A 22,829-nucleotide genomic window follows, 5' to 3' on the forward strand; every position below is an offset into this window, starting at 1 on the left:
TCATCAACACTCACCTGTGTTAATGAGAGAATCACTGACTTGATGTCAGCTGGTCTTTTTGTAGCAAGGCTGTAATACAGTGGAAATGTTTTTGGGATTAAGTTAATTTTCATGGCGAAGAGGGACTTTGGAATTTATTGCAATTCATCTGATCACTCTTCATAACATTCTGGAGTATATGCAAATTGCCATCACAAGAACTGAGGCAGCAGACTTTGTGAAAATTTATATTTGGGTCATTCTCAAAACTTTTGGCCACGGCTGTACTACCATTTAAAGCCTTCCCCAGGTTTATTAAATAAAACTACAAATGCCCACTTTTGTTGTGCAGAGAACTTATACTCTACTCAGAGACCTCATACTTGAAAATTCAGTCATTCTTAATGTCTCAGACAACAAAAAAATAATTTAAAATGTTTTGCTTGGTCTTGGTCGGTGAAGAAAGAAGGGCACATAACAGGAATACCAGGGTGAGGCAAATAACTGAATTTTAATATTTAAGTGAACTGTTGATGTTCCTTTTAAAGAATTACGAGAAAAGTAACACTGAACACTGTCAATTTCATCAAACCTACCCAGAGCTGGGCTGCCCAAAAGCATTGTATGCATAAGTAGATCATAAAGAACTTTGCTGCCAATTGTTTCTATTCTGGTTTTCTAATAATATTCAGCTAAATAAAAAAGAAACTCAGCCCAATTACAGAGTTACTGTTGTGTGTGTGTGTGTGTGTGTGTGTGTGTGTGTGTGTGTGTGTGTACTGGTGTTCACTACGTTATGGGGACCCACAAGTATACTTAGTAATACCAGTAATTTTTGACCTTGTGGCAGGGCTCCAGACTAACTATTTTTACTAGGAGCACCGTATAGCACCTGACTAAAAATTTTAGGAGCACAAGCAGAAAATTTAGGGGCACACCTTAAACCAGCCTTCAATGCAATCATTCACATATTTCCCCCATTTTAACTGTATTACTGACAAATGCTTTGATAATAAATAGACTTGACTCATAGAAATTACAATGTGCAGTATTCTTTTAATTTTAGAGGGATATGATAAATTAATTAATAAAATCATTTTGCATGAATAAGTGCAGTTTCTAAAAATGTTACATGTTCATTTCTTGTTTATTTCATGTTTATACACATTTGACAGTAAAGCACTAAGCTTGAGTTGGGAAGATTACAAAATCTATTTTATTAACAACAGTTACGTGCAAAATCTAATTTTTAAGTAGAAAATGTATAAAATGTACTATTATTAAATGCACATTATTCTTCTATAGTCTTATCTGGAACTGACCAACAACTTCAGTGATTATGAGCACTTTGCACATTTATGAGCACAAAGCACTTTGCAACTTGTCTTACTTCATAGACAAAAAAAAAAGAGCTAAACTCTGACAAAATCTGATTTCTTGATGATTTGATATTTTATAATACTGATTTCATCATTTCAAAATATAAAGGAAAAACTACAAATTAAAGGCACAATATGTAATTTTTCTGCTTTAAAAATAGCAGAAATCACTATATCTATGTTATATATTTTTTTTAGTGGTGTACTTACATTATCTCGACAGTTTCCACGAACTTTCAAATCCGGAGAAAATTATAGTTTAATTAGAAGACACGGCACGTTTCTTTATTTCCGTTTTGTCACCCGTCTATGGCGTCATATAACCTTTGACCTCTCTAGTTTCTCTAACTTCCTGCGGAACCGCCAAATACAAAGGTGAACACAGCCAACAGAAGCAAAGAACAGACGAAGAAAAAGTAGTAGCTAGCCTCGATCGAGATTATTATATTTTATATCTATATTGTTTATATTAGTATTTATACCTCAATCAATCACTTACGTTAGTTATGGATCATGATTATGCTTTGCCTGCACGTTCTGTGAAGCGCAAACGAACGGGTGAAATAAATGACCCGAGAAGGTTTTGGGACAAGAGAAGAAACAAGACAAAGATAAATATTGGAGTTGCATTTCCAAGATGGAGAGAGCTTCGTGACAAGCTGAATCTACAAAGAGATGCCGAACTCGCTTACATTCTAATAAACAGGTATGCATCCATTCAGTTTTATTAGCTAACGTTACTTCGCGGCAATTTCATTAGAATGGCATGTCATGAAGTGAATAGCCATAACTAAACGTAACAAGAATAGAAATATAATACAAAATACAACAATACATTACCTCGTCAGTGAACATGTTTTCTGCTGGAGATGCTAGATGGCTGGTTGTCATTGACAGTAACTACAACTCCCATGAGCCCACGCTCTTTCCCGACGTCATCAAAGTACGTCTTTTGTTATTATTTTGATTGAGTGACCCCTGGTGGCCAAAAATTCCTTACTGTACGTTTAATGACTAATAAACCAAAAAGTGCTTCTCTGCTGCCATCTACAGGTTATAATGGTGATTTTATTTTATTTTATTTTGACTATTTTTTTACACAAGTGTTTGTTCACCACAGTATATTTTGATCATCCCATTAAAAATAACATTCAAATTGGATCATTTTGGAGCTTTAAAGTGCTGGAAACATTTATGTGAAATGCTTGAAAGTAACTGTAAACTGCTTGAATTTCTCTCTCAAAAGGTTGTACAAACCCTGAAATGAATGACACCATGGTTATAGTTTGCATTTCTGGTTTTCTATGTCCGCGCTGTTTGATCTGTTTATAATAATTTTAATTATAATAAATAATCCAGTTATCCAATAATCCAATTTTTGTATGCACACGGAGCCCGACAACAGAGGTATGGGCCACAATCATTTTATAGCTCCACAGATTTAGTAAAGAAACATACCAGGCCACAGGAGCCACATACATAAGTCTACCACATTACTGCCAAAGAAGATCCAAGAACAATCGTGACATTTTTCATTCGAAAGGTACAAATTTAAATCACCTAGCATAAGTCAAGGGCATTTACAAGCATGATGCAGACAACGCAATTGCGCCTTTTGTTCAGTAGGGGGCGACATTGTTCCATGAATTTAAATTCAAAACTAGCTCTGAACCTTCTAACCAGTGTGTGCATGGTAGTGCATCTCAAGACTAATGAGGAATATATATTTTAGTCTGGATGCATAATTTATAGACTATATGATTTAAATTACTTTCACTTTAAAAAAACAGCATTGCCACTGGAGTTGCTGTTTAAGTAGGAAGACTCTTAAGCAGCACTTCCTAAAAGATCAGTTATATGCGAAGTATACAGTAATGTATACAGACACTTTGAATACTTTTATACACACAAACCCCTTGGTGATGCAGCCTAGTAAAATTCCTTTATTATTCTATTAATAAGCCCTACCACAATCTCCTTATCTCTTTTCACGCCTGTTCATGGGTCTATCTCCTCCCACATTCTCCTAAAGAGCAGCAGAGCTCCGCCTCTCTTTCTTCGTCCTCTAAAAGCTGTTCACACCCGTCAGCTGTTCACTATTGAGACCTGCACACACACGCGGTGGCGGAGCTGCTGTGTGACGATACGAGCGAATGTAGTTGTGCACCGTAGTCACAAAGACAGAGGAACTCGAGGAGTTTTCTGTGTAACAATAGACCAAACTGCATTTATAGGCCGGTTGCTTACGTTAAAAGCAAGTGAATTCAATTATTCTTCATTTGTTTGTTTTGTGGTTTATCCACGCGACATCGGACGCTGTTGCCAGAGCGTTTAGTATCGCCGCCAGTATCGTGACTCTGCACGCGTTGCTTGTGGCATGTTTGTGGATCAAAGCAGACGGAACTGAAGTCCTCATTGCTCCTGAACAGGTAATATAACGTTATATCTTCAGTTTGTTTCTAGTACATATTTCATAGGACATTTCTCTATTAAAGCATGTGAAACTTTTTGAAATATTAAGAAAAAATTCACATTTAAAGCATTAAATAATTCTAGTTGTCATTTATTTTAAAATAATATTCTAATGATACATATTTATCAAGATAGTGGAGTGTGCAAGTGATGTCAGTGCACCTATGACATTGTCATGAGAATGTTGATCTGTCATCATTCAAAATTAGTTTTCTGTAACAAGAAATAAATGGTGTTTTAAAAGCACTTTTTTAATAGAGCCTATTTATAAGATGTATTTGTCATTTCACTCTTTATTGTAACCTATTAACTGATTGTTTATGATTTATCATAAACATATCGTTCGGATCACATTGCTGTTTTTCAGTGCTGTGTTGCAAAATAATTAATAGCCAATGTCAGCACAGGGTTTCTGGCTCTTGTACTTCACAGCTGTGGCCAATATAAATGGATTATTGGACTATATCAGGTGTGATACATCATCATTGCTTGTGTGTCTTTAATTTATTAAGCTAAGTTCGGAACTACGTTTTGCCTCTGCACAACATTAGTGGAAACACAATTAAATTCTCCCCGGAGGGATGTTGACAGCCAGCAGGGACCTGAGGGGCGTGTATCGGTTACATGGAAATTCAGACTGATTGGATTTGAATGTGCACCATATAGGCGACCAGATGGCAGCCGGTGACATTGACACACTCAGTGTTGACAATGTGCCTGGTTCTCCACGCTTTGTTCATTTTTCCACTGTGAATTTTCAGGCAGGGGTGTTTACTTCTGAAAGTACCCCCCCCCCTTCAGTTTCCCCCCTCCTTATCCATCTGCCTTTGAACACCTGGTAATGATTAGACTCCCTTGCATTTGTTCGCATTCCAGTCGGCTAGACATCAAAGAGGCTTCCAGTGGGTTTTTATGTTGTGTTTGCAGAATTACATCATCTTCTCTGCCTTCATGTTGAGGTTTGGCATGCTCTTTGAGTATTGTGCTGATAGTGATCATATCACTGTTCAAAACAATGTCAGTCAGCTCCTAGAACGGACAACAGAGGCTATTCAAGCCACAGCAACATGCCAGTTGTCAATAGGGTACACAGGTGCTATTAAAATTTTTGTCTTTCATTCTCAGTGTGATTTTTAATTGTCTAAAAAAGATTAGCACACATTCCCTGTAGAAAATGTTATTTGTGATCAGTTTTTATTCTTGCATCTTTTGTTAACAGGACAAATTTTCTTTTTTCTCTTTTTTCTTCAGGATTCAATGAAAATGTCGGTCTGCGTCCACGAGAACCGCAAGTCTCGTGCCAGCACGGGCTCTATGAATATCTACCTGTTCCACAAGTCCTCGTATGCCGACAGTGTGCTAATGCACCTGAATGCTCTTCGGCAGCAGAGACTCTTCACTGATGTTCTGCTCCACGCGGGAAGCCGCTCTTTCCCGTGCCACAGGGCTGTGCTGGCCGCCTGCAGCCGCTACTTTGAAGCAATGTTCAGCGGAGGGCTGAGAGAGAGTCAGGACAGTGAAGTGGACTTCAGGGACTCCATTCATCCAGAGGTACTGTGGAAGTTCTTGAATTTGTAGAGTAGTCAAAGAGTGTGAAAGGGATAATTCAGCCAAAAATTGAAATTCTGTTATTTACCCACCCCATATGGTTCCAAACCTGTGTGATTTCTTCTGTGGAAAATCTTTTTTTCCTCCCATTGTAGGACAAAACTTTTGTTATATAATGGTTTGAAATGACATGAGGGTGAGTAGATGATAACAGAAATCAATTTTGTCTTTGTAAGCTACTCTGGTTTAATGTACAACACATTGTTAATTGAAGAGTACTGAAACCTTGGAGTAGCTCTGGGTTTATCATCAGGTTGAACATCAGGCTTTTTGCAAAGTAACTCCTATTACAGTTTGACTGCAAAAAAGTTTTGTCAATTTATTTAGGTTAACTTTGCATTTACTCTGCGTTGTCTAGGTATTGGAGCTCCTCCTGGACTATGCTTATTCATCAAGAGTGATAATAAATGAGGAGAACGCAGAGTCTCTCCTTGAGGCCGGTGACATGCTGGAGTTTCAGGACATCCGTGATGCTTGTGCCGAGTTCCTGGAGAAGAACCTCCACCCATCCAACTGCCTGGGCATGCTGCTTCTCTCAGATGCTCACCAGTGCACCCAGCTATTCCAGCTGTCCTGGAGCATGTGCCTCAGTAACTTCCCTGCTATCTGCAAGACTGAAGAGTTTCTCCAGCTGCCTAAGGACATGCTGGTCCAACTGCTGGCACACGAAGAGCTCGAAACCGAAGACGAGCGTCTGGTCTACGAGTCGGCGCTTAACTGGGTGAACTACGACCTTGAGAGGAGGCACTGTCACCTTCCGGAGCTGCTCCGTACTGTGCGTCTGGCTCTCCTGCCTGCCATCTTCCTCATGGAGAATGTCTCTACGGAGGAGCTCATCATCGCACAGGCTAAAAGCAAAGAGCTGGTGGACGAGGCCATCCGCTGCAAACTGCGCATCTTGCAAAACGATGGCGTCGTCAATAGTCCTTGCGCCCGGCCCCGCAAGACCAGCCATGCCCTTTTCCTGTTGGGTGGCCCCACCTTTATGTGCGACAAGCTCTACCTGGTGGACCAGAAGGCCAAAGAGATCATTCCAAAGGCAGACATCCCCAGTCCACGCAAGGAGTTCAGCGCCTGTGCCATTGGCTGCAAAGTGTATGTGACTGGGGGCCGGGGCTCAGAGAACGGTGTGTCTAAGGATGTCTGGGTGTATGACACATTACATGAAGAATGGTCCAAAGCGGCTCCGATGCTGATAGCACGTTTCGGTCACGGTTCTGCTGAGTTACGCCACTGCCTGTACGTCGTTGGAGGTCACACAGCTGCCACTGGCTGCCTGCCTGCATCACCATCTGTGTCCTTGAAGCAGGTAGAGCAGTTTGACCCAGTTGCTAATAAGTGGAGCATGGTGGCACCACTGCGAGAAGGAGTTAGCAATGCTGCTGTCGTCAGCGTTAAGATGAAGTTATTCGCCTTCGGTGGGACGAGTGTGGCCCACGACAAGCTGCCTAAAGTTCAGTGCTATGATCCCTCAGAAAATCGCTGGGCGGTCCCGGCATCCTGTCCACAGCCGTGGCGCTACACTGCAGCTGCTGTTCTCGGCAACCAGATCTTTGTAATGGGAGGCGACACAGAATTCTCTGCTTGCTCCGCTTACAAATTCAGCAGTGAGACTTATCAGTGGACTAAAGTTGGAGATGTTACCGCAAAACGAATGAGCTGCCAAGCAGTGGCCTCTGGAAACAAACTTTATGTGGTGGGTGGCTACTTTGGTACACAGCGCTGCAAAACCCTGGACTGTTACGACCCCACGCTGGATGCCTGGAACAGCATCACTACCGTACCATATTCCTTAATCCCCACTGCCTTCGTCAGCACCTGGAAACACCTCCCAGCCTGAAGCATGCCTGTTCTCCCCGTGTGACCCTACTATTCCTACGAGGTAGGTTATGCAGTCTAAAGAAAAGAATTAGGCTTAGCAAGCATGTTACTTTTTTTTTGTATAAAGGACTTTAAAAATAATAATTTAAAAACATTACACAATCTAATCTATCAAATTTCAAAATCTAGTCAGGGGATCCCATTTTCATACTGTACATCATAAAGTTGTGCTGTTTAAATTGGCCCTTCAAATAAATGGTTTTATTTCAAATCTATTTAGATAAAATAGTATAGAAATTTTAATATGTTCTATTTATCAGTTATCATTTTTCAGACTTAACATAAAATTATTGGCTTATCATTGGCCAGAATTTCTAGATTCCTGTCGGCATTTCATGTATTACTAGGATCAGTCTCGGTTTCATTTCATGGTGGACATTCATCCAGAAAATCACGTTGTTGTTGTTTACATTCTGTCTACAAGTGGCTGTATGAGCTTATCTTTGCATGGTTAAAGTAGTTTGTAAGAACTGCAATAGGTTTTAAGATAATGTTTCTTTGGAACGCGAGGGAATTTCACAGCCCTTCTTAGTTAATTTGTGAAGCTGTTTTTTTCCAGAACATTTTTAACTCCTAATTATAAAATATTCTAGTGTTGTTGTTGCCATACACCGTACCCCCTCTTTGAAAGTGTACTGACACATTGAAACATTTTACATGGCTCTTTATGTTTATATGCATACTGCATTTGGATATAGAAATTATTTATCCCTCATGATCTGCCTCATGCATACATTGACAAAGAACCTTGTTCAAATCAATGGCAAATTGAGTATTGACAGAACAATTAGATTGTTTTAGGAAGCAGAGAGGAAAGAAACGCTAAGACAGCATGCTATGAATATCAACCAGGTCAACACAGCTCGTGCAAAATCAGATATCTTTCTATTCATTCTATCAGTTACCCCGTGCTTTTTTTTTGTATTCTTTCTCGTTCCTTGACTGATAGTCTTTTTGCTGTTTTTTAGGAGATTCTTCTGTTGTGTATAGGTGTTTTAATCGCAGCGTTTCGCTTTAATCGATAACTTTCAAAGTTGGTGCATTAATGGATGTTTTATAATAGGTTGCTACAGATGTCACGTCTCCCAAGAGTCCATAAAAATAGTGGCTATTAAGCATTGAGCTTTGCTCAGTCTCCAGGAAAACAGGCTTCGGTCACAGCAGGACTGCATCAGAAAAGGGCATCATGCTTTCCAGTATCTACCTCTCAGCAGGGATATGTCCAGCGATGCAGTGTGTATGTGTGTGCGAGTGCTCTGTCTGGTCTTGCTGATATGGAGACTCTGCTGTATCTGATCAGTCTCCAGACTGTGAGGGAGGAAAAAATAGAAATCCTTGCTTGAGAGAATTCAAAGCCTTGGTCTTTAAGCTGGAGATTGAAGCTCCATACACCTACCAGAGAAAATGCTAGGTTACACCTGAATTTCAGTGTGTGTGGGCATATGCAAATCTTCACATGTAAAATTTTTTGTGTGCCTCTGTTGTGTGGAGGCAGCTTGCGGTAGGGCTAAATGAGGTATGAGTGTGCAGTGAGGGTGTTGCACCGTGGGTAATTGAAGCAGAATAGAAGACTTTTATTGTTCCTGAGGGGGAAATTTGTCTAAGGGTGGAGGAAGGAGGAAAGAGAGGGAGGGCAAATGAGAGAGGAGGGAGGGCTCAGAGAAAAGACAGAGAAAGAAAAGGTGAGTTGTTTAATTTGGATGAGCAGTGGTGTTGACGACATGGAGCATGCTAGCTTGAAGTCTAAGCAAACTTCTGTACCTTTGCAGTATGGTTACTGTAGGCTTTTGCATTGTTTAGCTACAGTCTTTGTCTAAGTACAGTATATATGCTACAATGTGTAATCAAATATTGATTAAATAGACATTGTGCTGCACTGTCTTTCAGGTTAAAGATGTAGTCACATTTACAGATCAGTGAGTTTTCACAGCAAATACAGTCATTTTAATAGGAATCTACACAGTCTGTCATTTGTGTGATTGCGCAAGATTTCCCCTTGTAGATTCAGCATTGGTTTAAGTTGGTCACACAGATTTGCATAGCAGCCTGACTGGCAGATATCATAAATTTTCTCTTGAAATTTTGCAAATGTGACCACACCTTAATGCATGTACATGCTGGATAAAGCAGTGCTACAATCCCATTATGTAGATAAAAAAAAAAATCAATGACTAATATGGTTTAAGTCTGACTAAAGCATTAATATGATTTAACTGTAAGATCTATCTCCTGTGATTGGTTAATCATTGATGAAATATGGTGAAATAAACATACTTGTTTGAAATGTATATAGATAAAACACAGTCTAGTAAAACAAAACCGATTAAGTTCAGAGATCAGTGTAAATCCCACGCTATTGATGAGTCACTAGATGTTTAGTAGGAAATCTTTTGGCTTGACTCGTATATTGCTTAACTTTAGAGTAAACCATGCATAAGTAAATGAGATGAGGTAATTCAGATGAGTCATAGCTGTTGTTTTCCATAAACGGTTTCTGCATTGCCGATCACCGTGTTTTGCAGTGTGCTGAAATCCTTGACTGAGATGTGAGTTTAGGTGCAAAAATCAATCTGGATGCACTGATATTATAGTGGAAAATAAGAACATTTAGGCAATATTTTCATTCTTATTTAATGAGAATATCCATTGAAAGAAATGGGGGGGGGCATTTATATTTAGCACTTTATTCTTTGAGTAAAAGCACCTAGCAATAGAAAGATTTATCTCTGCCTGGTAAAATGAAATTAATATTTTATACATTAATTTCTCCTCTCCCTTCATGGTGGGTAATCAGTCTGACTGCAGCGAGAACAGAATAACCATTAAATACTGATAGAGTGAATCAAACTCCAGGACAGTAGACTAAATAGAACGAGCACCAACTTCCTCCTGACTGAAAAACAAAAACTGAGGCAGTACTCCACACTCATTCCATTCCTGACCCTATGGAACTGGTCATTTAGCTTCGCATGGTCTCTGTGACCATGTGCGTGTGAAATGCCGCCCACCTTGACAGGGCAGTTCATTTCAAAGTGGTGGTCCTGCCTTTGTTCCCTGAGCCATTCCTATGCACTTAAAAGACCATGAAGTGTTCTAAGCAAGCTTCCTCCCTATAACAATGAGGAGCCTCACTGCTGGCCAGAGGAGTGGGAGGAGAGAGAAGACCAAGATGAGGGGAGAGGGGGAGGACTGGATAAGGGAGGGTAAACAAAGATTTTCAGTCTTGCTCTTTCTTTCTCTCCAACTGTGTTTTCTCACACTCAAACTCCTGCTATCTTTCTCCCAGGGGAATGCATCTGGTTACAGAGAATCCTCCCTTTCCTACATACACAGACACACTGTTCTCTTTATCTCTTATCTTTTCCCTCTCTTGGTAAAACCGTTTTTTGTACAAATGTGCTGTTGAACTCTGCATAGGTTCAGTGATGTTCTTTGCTGAAATATTTTGTTATGCCAGAACAGACAGAATAACAAACAACATATCTGTATGTACAGTTTTTTTTTTTTCTTCTTCTAAAAGATGGCCAACAACAAATAGCCTCAGTCTTTAGCAGTTTGGATAGATGGTCCATGATGTGGGATTCTTTTTGTCAAACTTTGAAAATTTTAGTCATAATCCTCAAAAATTAGAACATCTGTTTAAAAACATAAAGTAGTGATGGATCGAAATTTCCAATAGTTGACTATTTTGAGATTTACAAATTTAATAATTTAATTTAATAAATGTGTGAAGCAAATAAAACAATTATGCACAATATGATTCAAAATTTTGGGTAGTAGTTGAAATGGTGGTATAATTTAAAATTACTTTGTTTTATTATATTTTACTGTGATGGCAAAGCTCATATTTCAGCAGCCATTACTCCAGCCTTTAGTGTCACGTGATCCTTCAGAAATCATTCTAATAAGCTAATTTGGTGCTCAAAAATAGTTTCTTACTATTGTCAATCATTTTTCTCCAGTTTCTTTTTTTTTTTTTTTTTTGATTAATAGACCACAAAGAAAAGAAGGTTAAACATTTTCTTTAAAGGACATGAAGAGGTTTGCATCAGAAATTTGTCCTTAGCTCAGTATAACCGTATATAAAATGGAAATCAATGGAAAATATCCACCATGGTAAAAACTAAGCTTGTATGTTGCTGCGCATGTGCACGAGTGTGAGCTGCACATATGCATGTGTGTTTATGCCAGGCTTGTGTTTGGCGGGTGTGGGAGTGGAGGGAGGTCATTAGCCTAAGCTGTGTTCATTCACCGTCAACTCCATGTTGCTTAATTGAAGTGCCATGGTTCGCAGAACATTTTGTTTTCAAAAGCAGCTCTACAGAATCTACACTCAACCGGCCCTGGGATCGATGGAGGGATGCATTTGGCTTTGCACGCTTCTGGTCTCGTTGGGCCTCTGTTTGAGTGGGTTTTAATTGGCAAGCAATTCTTCTGTAACTGCAGGGCTCTGCTGCCCTTTACTCTCATTTATATGAACTGTATGCAGAACTTAAAAGAAGAAAGTGGGAGTTGGGAAGGAAAAGAGAGAAAATGTCTGCTGACGACTCGATTTGATCGCTCTGGGGGACTTCAGCTTTCAAATGATCACCTCCACTTCATTTGTCTCCTTTATTTCAAGCTAGAGGCCCTGAGAGAGAATACGTGACTTCAGAATGGATATTGGTCTTTGCGGAAGCTTAAGGCTGTAAAACGATAGTACAGACAAAGCCAAAGAGGAAAAACATACTGTTGCATTTGGTACAACAATGGAGAGAAGAGGAAGCCTTTGTTGCACTACATTCAGTTGTGCTCTAGGTTCCTAAATGTGCCTTTGTTAATTGAATTAATACCGTTAATGATCTGACTGTATGCAGTATTTTAAAGAGTGCAGGTCTCTATGAGTGTGTGTGTATTGTAATGCCTTGTTTGCTGTTGAACAGGTGTGAAGGTCTGACCTGTTTTCTCTTCTTTTGTTTTTCCTTGAGGGAAAAAAGATAAGGAACAAATGGTCTGGTTCATTGTCTGAATTTATATTTGTGAGATGTTATTCTTTCCTGAAATGCATGTGAATGTGTGGCGTAAATGTGAAGTTCTAGTCTAGCTTTCGAAAGCAGCATGAGAAATTGAAATTCCTAATCTGTTTTTGTTGTCTTATCTTTCCACAGAATTCTGTGTGTCCATTTGTCGATATTGTCTACTGGATTCCAACTGTGAAGAAACGCTATAACCTTCCCGTGCAATTTTATGAAGAGACTTTCTCCCATAAGAGCTAGCCTAAATATTGTGTACAAAGTCCAGTCGCAAAGCTTTTTTTTTTTTCTGCTGCAAGTTTGCCAATTTTTTTTTTACTTCCTACTTGGAAGTTTTAAGTACATTGTGATGTCTCATCCTTCGTTCTGTGGCGTATCATAACTTGGGCTTCACCATGAAAACCAAAAGAACTGCGACGCACCCTGAAGTCCAGTCTGCTTTCATCGTAACCAGCATAATCATCACCTTCGTCCCTCACGTTTGTGTACTCTGACCATTTTTGTACAATGCTGATGCCATGCAAGCTAAAATAGACCCGTATGCCTGTCTTAATTTGTATAATGCATGAAGGATGAGTGGAAGCCTTTGATTGGGAGAACAACAAGAGTTTCAACGCATGATTGGAGATGTTAAGATCCTCCAGGAAAAGTACCTCATGTCCTGATATGTATCTACCTTTTCTCCCATGTTGATGTTAAAAAATAGACCTTGCTCAGAAGAAAGGCTGATGCCGACTCTTAATGGACTGATAAAAATCACAAAAAGAACAGAAGGAAACGTGAGCAAGAATTTTTTTTTTTTTTTTTTTTTTTTTTTTTTTTTAAGTACTTGTCCTTCACACGTCTTCTACGAGGAGGACAGGCAGATGCTGAACTGTTCCTGTTGAACATCCTTGGCAGCTTGGTGTGAAAATGGACACGGGCACAATGTGTCCCAAGGTACACGTGCCAGCTGTGCGTTTGCGACTAAGTGAGTGCGGGAGAGGCATGTCCCAGCATGTTCGTCTGAACGAGAGTCCGTCTGACCCCACTCAACACCCAGTCATACTCCCGCCCCCTCAAAAATAAACAGCTTGAGCATGCCCTCTGAGAAAGCACCAACAAACACTGTACTTCCAGCTTCTGATGACTGACTGACTACAGTTCAGTACATTTCTCCTGCACAAGATTTAAACTGTGCGAGACGCTTCTGTTTTGCCGTTTTTGCCTGTACTATTCTAAGCACATAGTCACGTAAACGTGAATGACAGAAGGAGAGAGAAAAGAGGTGAGAGTCATTTCGTCACCCTGCAAGGGAATGCAGTCTCTATGGCAACAACAACGAAACTGTAAATTAAAAAAAAAAAAAAAAAGGACAAGAAAAAACTGCAAGAAACTGGTTGTCTGGCTTCACATATTTCAGTGTCTATTAATAGTCTTAATTTATGATTTTTTTTAAGCTGTTTGTTTTGTTTGATCCATTGTGTAATAACAATATTTCTTTTTTTATTTATTGTAAATTTTTCTGCTTGGATACATGTTTAGATGTGTAGAAGTTGACAGGTTTTTGTACCGCGCATGGCCCAAAACGCTCTGTGTTCCAGCTGCTCTTTTGCACATTTACATAAGGTCATTTTGACTGAGCAGGTGGAATTTGTAGTGGTGAGCGAACTCTTGAGCCTCTTGGTTATCTGATCAAAAACAGGGAGGCTTGGAGGTCAAAGGTCATTGACAGGATAAGAATGGTCCGAATGATGTCAGAGGTTCAGATTACCCAGGGTGGGCAGGTCAGCAGATGGGGGAGTTGGGAAGTGGTTTTGAGAGTTTGGGGGATGGCTTTCTTCAAAACGGAGGGCCAGTTCACCCAAAAATGAAGATTGTCATCTTGTACCCACTCTCAAAATTGTCATTTTTGGGTGAACTGTCCCTTTAAATTTGACCCAAAAGAATCAGGTTCTTTAGATTAAGTAATTGATATGTGCTGATGTGCTTTAACCACAGGTAAATTCATCTAGTGGTGATGGTTCTCTGACCTGCATCAACTGTTTGTGATCTTATACAATATAGATAGACCTCAAACCTTAGTGTAGTTTAGCAAGTGCTTTCAACCAGTGACCCCATGCTAAACTGGGGCCAGTATTCAGCCTCTGTAACTCTGCTCTGCATCCATCACTCTGTCAGTACTGAAACCCAGACTGACACAGAGTATCTTTGGGTTGTAAGGGTCCCGTAGGGCTAGCTGAAGACAGCTGGAACTGTCACCAGCATGTTGTAACTTTGACTGTCCCTTACAGTTCAGCAGTGCTGTTAACATCATGATTGGATTAGGAATATGTCACAGACACCTTTCTGGATGTGCTCTTAAAAAAACATGTTCCAAAAAGGGTTTTTCCCAGTGATGCCATAGACCAGTGGTCTCCAACCGTGCTCCTGGAGAGCTACCGTCCTACAGATTTCAGCTCCAACCCCAATCAAACACACCTGAACCAGCTAATCAAGGTTAATTACAGACAGGTGTGTTGGAGCTGAAGTCTGCAGGATGGTAGCTCTTCAGGAGCAGGGTTTGAGATCCCTGCCATAGACGAATCATTTTGGGTTCTTTAAAGAACTTTTCCATGGAAAGATTCTTCCAAGAATGTTGTTAACACTAGACACGAATGATGCGTTACAACAAAAGCAAAGAGCCCATTATAAACAGCAAGGCTGTCTACAGTGATTGTGACATGACAGACTATAAGCTTATGCTCCTTTATGTTTCTGACACACTCCATGCGCTTGGGCTACTTCCGACAACAGTACAAATGGATTCAGAACTTTTGTTTTGCGTTCATTGTAGATGGCGAACTATGTAAACACAGTGTTAGTATGAAGAACATTTTAATAATCTAAAGAATAAAGAACCTCAATACAAAACCTTTACTTTTAAGAGTGGATGTTGGTTGCTACAGCCTGTGACATAAAAAGTGATGATTTCATCAGGAAAATTTAATGATGATGAACAAAATGGTGTTTATTATGATAAAGCTGAATCCCAAAGGTCTTGGAATAACTAACACTTATGTCTACATAAGGGCAAAGACCGTAGTGCTTTCATGTCAATGCCAAATGTACTTATTGTAGAGATGATCTGTTTGAATATTCACTGCAGAGCAACAACAGTGTTCGGGTAGGTTGAATAACACCACTAGCCATTTGCTACACTATAGCTGTTGTGACAACTCTGTTCTACATGCTACAAACAAATTATATAGCTTTAAATGATATAATATAGTATTCCATGTTGTTCAATTGCACAGCGACTGCAAAGTTGAAGGAAAGCCCTAAGAGTGGAAAACTGGTAGCAAAGTTCCTCCCACAAACCCTCTCATCCCCTCCAGGAAATTCTTGCTTACAATGTTCCGATCAGCCTTTAGGGTCTTACACCCCTTCCATCTTTGACCCCTTCCTTCCCCCTTCCAGAATACCTTTTCACAGAACACTCCACACTCTGACCTCCAGCCAATCAAAAAACCCCGTTCTGCCCCCCTTCGCATAACACAGTTGCCACAGCAGTGGTCAACAATCATTGCCCCCTCTCCATTTTAACTAGTAATAGTCAAGTGTTTTGTTTTTCTCTCCTCTCTCCCTCTTGCTCCTTTGCCCTCCCTTCTTCCCGCTCTCCTCCTGCTGAAGTGAAAGATTGATTCAGAGGTGACTCATAAGCCTGTGTGCATTTAGAACTCTTAAAAGCTGTATGCCTTCACAAACAGACGCATTGCTAAAGCACTGTCAGTGTTGGCCTGTACTGTTGTTTTTGTGGGCGTCATTTTTCTTTTCATTCCTGTATTTGTCGTATTCTATAATTGTATTGTTATTTTATCTCAACCACTGCGGTTAACATTATTTTGTACAAGTGATTTTTTCACAATGTGAAATTCATGGCTGAATAAAGATAAGAGTTTTTCCTCTTAAAAGATACCGTATAAAAGCTTCTTGCATTATTCAAGTTTTCCTGGCTTGTCAAAAATAACTTCAGTACATGCTTTTATGATCCTGAACTAAATTTTTCTCTCTTTTATGTAAAGAAATTAAGCTTTTAATTCCAGCATGGCTTATTTGGAGCTCATTTCTCACATATCTGGCCTGCTTTATATGGCAGGCAGCACTTGTCTGTACAATGTATTAAATGGGTGTGTGTTTATTAAGGGCCCCTTTAAAATATAGAGAAAAGGCTGAGATCATCTTGTCGTGTGTGTGTGTGTGTGTCTGCAAGACAGGAAGTAACAGCCATACGTGACCCATAAGATACTTTCTGTTTTATTTCAGTGTTGCCGTGGCAACCCTGACCATTATCTGCAAACTCTGGCAGCTGATGTGAAACATGAAAATTTAAAAAGACCTCCTCCGCCACAGGCCTCCTTTTCTTGTCATCTTTCCATTTTTCATGGAAGTTCCTCCTACGTTCTTTATCGTCCTCTTACCTTGTTCCAGTAATTCCTTAATGGATATCAAATAACCATGCATGGTCTATTTTTAACCATTTCAAAGAGTCTGCACCCTGCCCTCAATAACTACCAGGTATACCATGAGTAAACACACAGTGACACACGATGTTACAAAGCTGCTCATCCTGAGGACAGGAGTGTTTACATTCCTGTGATAAAACGACTCCCTTTCAGTACGTTAAAGAAAGACCAGTTTTACAGGCTCTTGACACTTACCCAAGCACACTATGGCAAGATGATAAGGATGTGCTTAATCACACCCTGAGAAAGCCGTAAAGTTCACACTTCTCACAGGCTCATATAACCCAAGTGATTACAATATATCTCCATGATAATAACATGTCGACTTAGGATGATAAATATTAATGTTTATACTGGAGATATTATATGGATTGTGTAGTGGCATGGTCATTTCCTCCAATCAAAACTAATTATAAGTATGACTCTACATACAATATACATGCAATAAATACAGTCATGTGATATCGTGTTCCTCAAGTTCCTGTTGCCAGGCAACATGTCTGTCAGTTCGGGAGAGCTGGCACATACGCCGTGTTTTCTGCCATGGTAAGAGCCTCCTTGAGATGTCACGTGGTCTCTTGGCCAATAATAGGTTGCTCTGAGTGAAATCTGATCCAATCATCAATCAGGTGTAGAGCACCTTGCTGTTTAGCCAATGGCTATAATAAAAATAGCAGACTAATTGCAAAACAAGTGCGTCTTTCTCTGATGACATTCTCTAATTGACACTCATGGCCAGTCTTAAACCCCTATCATTCAGTGTGGTTTCTTAATGGGATAGTTCACCCAATAATGAAAATTTTGTCATTAATTGCTCACCCTCATATCATTCCAAACCTGTTCTTCTTTGGAACATAAAGATATTTTTAATGAAATCCGAGAGCTCTCTGACCCTGCATAGATACCAACGCAAAGGCAGTAAGGAGGACATTGTTAAAATAGTCCATTTGACATTATTAGTGGTTCAACTATAATTTTACAAAGCTATGAGAATACTTTTTGTGTGCAAAGAAAACAAAAATAATGACTTTATCCAACAATTCTCCTCCATGTCACCATTCGTCCACCACCATTCACAAGGGTACCATGACGCATGCATCAGAAAACTCTCTGTTTTCATCTAAAATATCTTAATTTGTATCCCAGAGGTTAACGAAGGTCTTATGGGTTTGGAACAACATGAAGGAGAGTAATTAATGACAGAATTTTTTTTCATTTTTGGGTGAATTATACATTTAAGTATAATGAATGACCCATTACAGAAAGGCTTCATACTTTATAAACAAAGCAAACCATACAGTATATATTTACATACTTGAGTAATTTGTTATTGCTTGACAAGACCTTTGTTGACTAAATTCGACGCTTCTGTTAGTTGCTTGATTTCTTCTATTTATATGGGGTCGTGCCAGAGCTACGGCCACACCGAAACCTCATTGGACCGAAATACCGCTTCTTACCTAATGACATTATTTAGCATCGGATATTTTATGAAAAATCTTCAGACGCATCAGAAATAGAGTCGACTTGTCATATCGCGATTTATAATATATCAGTCTGCAACATATTACAGTGCTAATATTATACCATTTTCCTAGAGTATAAAATTGTTATAAGGAAATGAATATCCTGTTATACTTTACTGAGCCTTGTGAGTGATATCAGTTTGAAACCCACAGAATAAATATATAATACGTTTAAAAAACAAGAAGATGATGTAAGGTTAAATGACTACAGAATCTTCATTATTAGCTTAACGAATCATTTCAGGTTCCGTACCAAATCAGAACCTCCTATAACGTGACAGTCAGTCATGTTTCGTTCAGTTTCAGGGTTAAAAGCAAAATATATTCCCAAATGACCAACATAAACTCTTAAGACCACACATAGAGAAAATGCCCTTATACTGACCTTTGAGGAAGGTTAGCTGCCTTTAGTAGTGCCTGTTTGTGATCAGGCCCACCTGCAGCACATTAAAAAAAGAAGAGGAAGAGAGGAAAGAGAAAGTGACCGTGTAAACAGAACGATGGATGGAGAGAGAAGGCAGCAGAGGAGGGATGGGTCTCAAGGGGCTTGTGATTGAGACCACACACAAAAGCCTGGAATCGTCCAAGCCTGTTCCCCCTCTCCCTTTCTCCTCCAGAGCCTGGCTGCACTCTTTCACTAAAGAGCTCTTTGGATCAGTATTACGAGGCCTGGCAGAGCTGAATATCCTGTCAATAGCTTTCCTCCTCTCTTTTGCATATCTCCATCATTTGGTTAAGATTACCTACTAGCCACTGTCACAGTTTACATTTTAATACCCTTGTTTAATCAACTAGCTTCCCTCCATTTTCTAGAATAATTTTCTAGAACTCTTTGTATGTGCACCTTTTTATTTTTACACCGCATTGTTATTGCTGTCTCATTTAAACTGCTGTCATGAACTGAAAACAGCTCATTACATATCAAAACACACTATCACTCTCTTCATTAACTCCAGCATCTGCATGATAAAGGTCTGCTGTGATTATTTGATTGCGATAAACGGTGGTAAAGTGTTGTTTAAATGTCATTATTTTGTACTTGGATACTGTTTGTTATTGATTGGCTTTGAAAACATAGCCAGGCCCAAAACCACAGCAACACACTGATTTGATGCTGTTTTTCAGGGCCAAAGAAGCTGTTAAGCTGTATTTTTTTTTCTTTTCTTTTTTTTCTGCTGGGCCGGGGGGATGGAGAGTTAGCTAGTGCAGTTTCTCTAAACCCGTCTTCTCTCATTAATCCAAGAGCTGTTCAAAATGCTGGAGATACTCTGAGGACAGACAGGCTGTCATAACAGGAAACCTCATTTAAAATAACAGACTTGTGGAGTTTGCTTCAGTGATCAGTGTGAATCAGTGACGGACACACAGCAGCATGAACTAGTGAATCTACACTCCAGCTTGAAACTGAAATAAAGAAAAGAGAAATTTATCAGGTTTATTGACCTTTAATTAAAGGAGTGAATGCTCATGCATCAGCTGGCGTGAGCGGGCTTCACTCTTATCAGTCTTTGCCATTCTCGTTAAAGACGCTGGTCTTTAACGAACTGGAAAAGTAATTACTGAGGGAGGAAAGTTGTCAATATCAGCCTGCCCTGATGCAGACATATATTGACTGTTTGCACCATTCCTTTGATGAATTTAACATTAAATACTTGCCTAATGCTTAGTTAAGGAGGGCTATGCTTTACATGACATAATCTAGTAAAACTGTCAATTTATGACTTTTAAGTGCCAAAGTCATTGATTTTTATCTACTTTACATTTTTAATCAAAACTTAATTTTCACTCTAATCAGTTCTTGTGGTGGAAATTTTATTTGAAGAGATGTAGCAAAAACAAAGATCAAAAATTACTTATTGTAAAAACAATAATATTGTGAAATATTATATGCAATACAATTTATAATATTGTTTTCTATTTAATTATATTTTAAATGTATTTTTTCCTGTGATGGCAAAGCTGAATTTTCAGCAGTCATTACTCTAGTAGTGACTTTCTATTAAATTATGGCATTTTTCTGAAAATTTGTTTATCATTATAAATTATTTTCACTTCTGTCTTTGTGTCTGTGTGTGTATATATATATATATATATATATATATATATATATAGTATTTTTATTCTTCAGTCCAAGGGGGATGCTCATGCTTAAGCTGAGTCTATATTGAACGGCATGCCAAATTCATTTCTCATATCTCATGCTGGGATAATATGGACCAGTGAACTTGTAAAATAGTTATTGTGTTGCACTTTATAGAACAGAGGAAATTATGTCATGTCTCTAAAATAACACTAATTGGCTATTTAAATTTTTATGTTTGACAAAAAATTCAATAAAATACACTCTTTGTATAGGCATACTGTCAGGTTCACTAGAAGTTTACATTTTCATGTCATTGTGTGGCTAGAACAAGATGCAAATAAGAAACATAAGCAATATAGGCAGCCACTAAAGTGTGTGTGTGTGTGTGTGTGTGTGTGTGTGTGTGTGTGTGTGTGTGTGTGTGTGTGTGTGTGTGTGTGTGTGTGTGTGCGTGTGTGCTTCCTTGCAACACCCCTCAGTAAAAACACTAATAAGGGGCAGTGTCCTTAATCATAAGGTGTTGAATTGGTCAATGACGTATGAAGGTAGGATAGCCACTGTTAATGAGGCAGCGTAAAACACACACAAACCCAAAGTCAGCCTCCGAGGCACCAGTTTGTGTTGTTAATAGGCTAAAGCACCAGAGGCTTTGGATTCTTCACTGGGACTGCGGTCTGACATTTGGGGGCCGCCTTCCCTTTCATCAGTTAAATGAGCTGCTCCCTAATTAGACAGCACGCGAGCAGATGGAGTGTGTGCAAGCGTGTGTTTGAGTGGGAGGAGGAACCATAGGAAATCCAATACCTGTTTGGAATTGTAAAATTTTTTGAACAATTCCTCTCTGTGACACTTTACCTTGTGGCCTTTCTATGCACCGCACTTTCTATTCTCCTCTGCAGTGCTCAAAGAAACACTGCTGGGAATCCTTTTAATTATGTTTTGTCATCTTGATTGTTGTGTATATGTGAGAATGTGTGTGTGAGTCCTGTATCTCCCATGGTGGCTTATTAACTGTAGGCTGTCGAGACAGGCTGCCAAGACTCTCCAGTGAATGTTTCTTTGAATGTCTCCCTCTTCCCTTCTCTCTTTCAGTTTCTCTATTTCCCCCATCTCTTTTAAGGTATCAGTGTCTCTTTCTACTTTATTCTCCCTTCATTTTTCCTGCTTGGTCTGGCTGTGTGTGGCTAAATAAGATCCAGAAACATTTTTTTTCACCCTCACTCGAGCATGCCTTGCAAGTTGTAAAACAGAGGAATTTAGAGGTGTAAGCGAGAACACAAACATGCATTCTTATTGAAAAACTGTGTTCTGATCAGATTTGCTTGATTGAGACCACACACATACAAATGGCAAAAGTCATATGGCAAACATACAATATAACATGCTCTTACAGCCATGTCTGCATTAGATTCTTGTGTACATGCATGTGTAAACTCACCTGATGGACACATTTCCACAGCTATGGACAGTAGTGCTGTCAAACGATTAATCGCATCCAAAATAAAAGTTTTTGTTTAGATAGTATGTGTGTGTACTGTGTATATGTATTATGTATAAATACACACCCATGCATGTATATATTTAAGAAAAATGTTACGTTTATATATTAAATATATTTATATATAATGTAAATTATATGAATAGAAATATATACACGCAAATACATGGAAATATTTTCAAAATATATACTGTATGTGTGTGTATTTATATATTGATAATAAATATACACAGTACACACAGATATATATGTAAATAAAAACTTTTATTTTGGATGCGATTAATCGTTTGACAGCACTAATGGACAGAGAGTTAAATAAACAGTTTACCCAAATATGAAAGATGTGTCATCATTTACTTACCCACATTATTACAAATTTGTGTGACTTTAATTAATTTTATTTTTGTGGAACAACAACATCAAAAAATATATTTTGAAGTACTTTGATGGTCTCTTGAAACTCTTTTGTTTTAAAAGTCATACAGGTGAGTAAGTGTGTGTTATTTTATTATTATTTATATACTTAAGTTTTAGTTTTTATTCATGTTTGTTAGATAACATTAGTTTTTGTTTTATTTATTTTATATTTTAATAATTTTAGTTAAATTTCTAGCAATTTATAGTATTTGTTTGTTTGTTTATTGTAAAAATGCATAAAGGTTTTTTTTTGTGAGGGGTAGGGTTAGGGTGTGGATTAGGAATAGGATTAGTTTATAAAATCGATAACTATCTATAGGCTTATACAATATAAAAACAATGTAAGTCTATGTAATGTCCCCATTTATTTAGCTAAGTAAATGTGTGTGTGTGTGTGTGTGTGTGTGTGTGTGTGTGTGTGTGTGTGTGTGTGTGTGTATATGTCTGGGTGGAACCTGTGGACTCACTAACCACATTTTCCATTTAAGGA

At 38.8% G+C, this 22,829-nt stretch overlaps 1 protein-coding gene across 2 annotated transcripts; it reads left to right on the top strand.

The window, feature by feature from the left end:
• The first annotated feature begins 3,431 nt into the window (after positions 1–3,431).
• LOC109073801 (ectoderm-neural cortex protein 1) lies at positions 3,432–16,267 on the top strand. 2 transcript variants are annotated; one of them, XM_042724252.1, is made up of 5 exons: positions 3,432–3,787; positions 4,758–4,915; positions 5,082–5,381; positions 5,797–7,320; positions 12,467–16,267. In XM_042724252.1, exons 2-4 carry the CDS (start codon positions 4,898–4,900, stop codon positions 7,276–7,278), a joined length of 1,800 nt encoding a protein of 599 aa, XP_042580186.1. In that variant the 5' UTR covers positions 3,432–3,787; positions 4,758–4,897; the 3' UTR covers positions 7,279–7,320; positions 12,467–16,267. The 2 variants fall into 2 exon arrangements, with proteins under 2 accessions (XP_042580186.1, XP_042580187.1); XM_042724253.1 differs by lacking the exon at positions 4,758–4,915 and having other exon boundaries at positions 3,433–3,787.
• Positions 16,268–22,829: the final 6,562 nt, after the last annotated feature.

This window comes from Cyprinus carpio, chromosome B5 (genome assembly GCF_018340385.1).
Source record: "Cyprinus carpio isolate SPL01 chromosome B5, ASM1834038v1, whole genome shotgun sequence".
NCBI classification, from domain to species: Eukaryota; Metazoa; Chordata; class Actinopteri; order Cypriniformes; family Cyprinidae; genus Cyprinus; species Cyprinus carpio.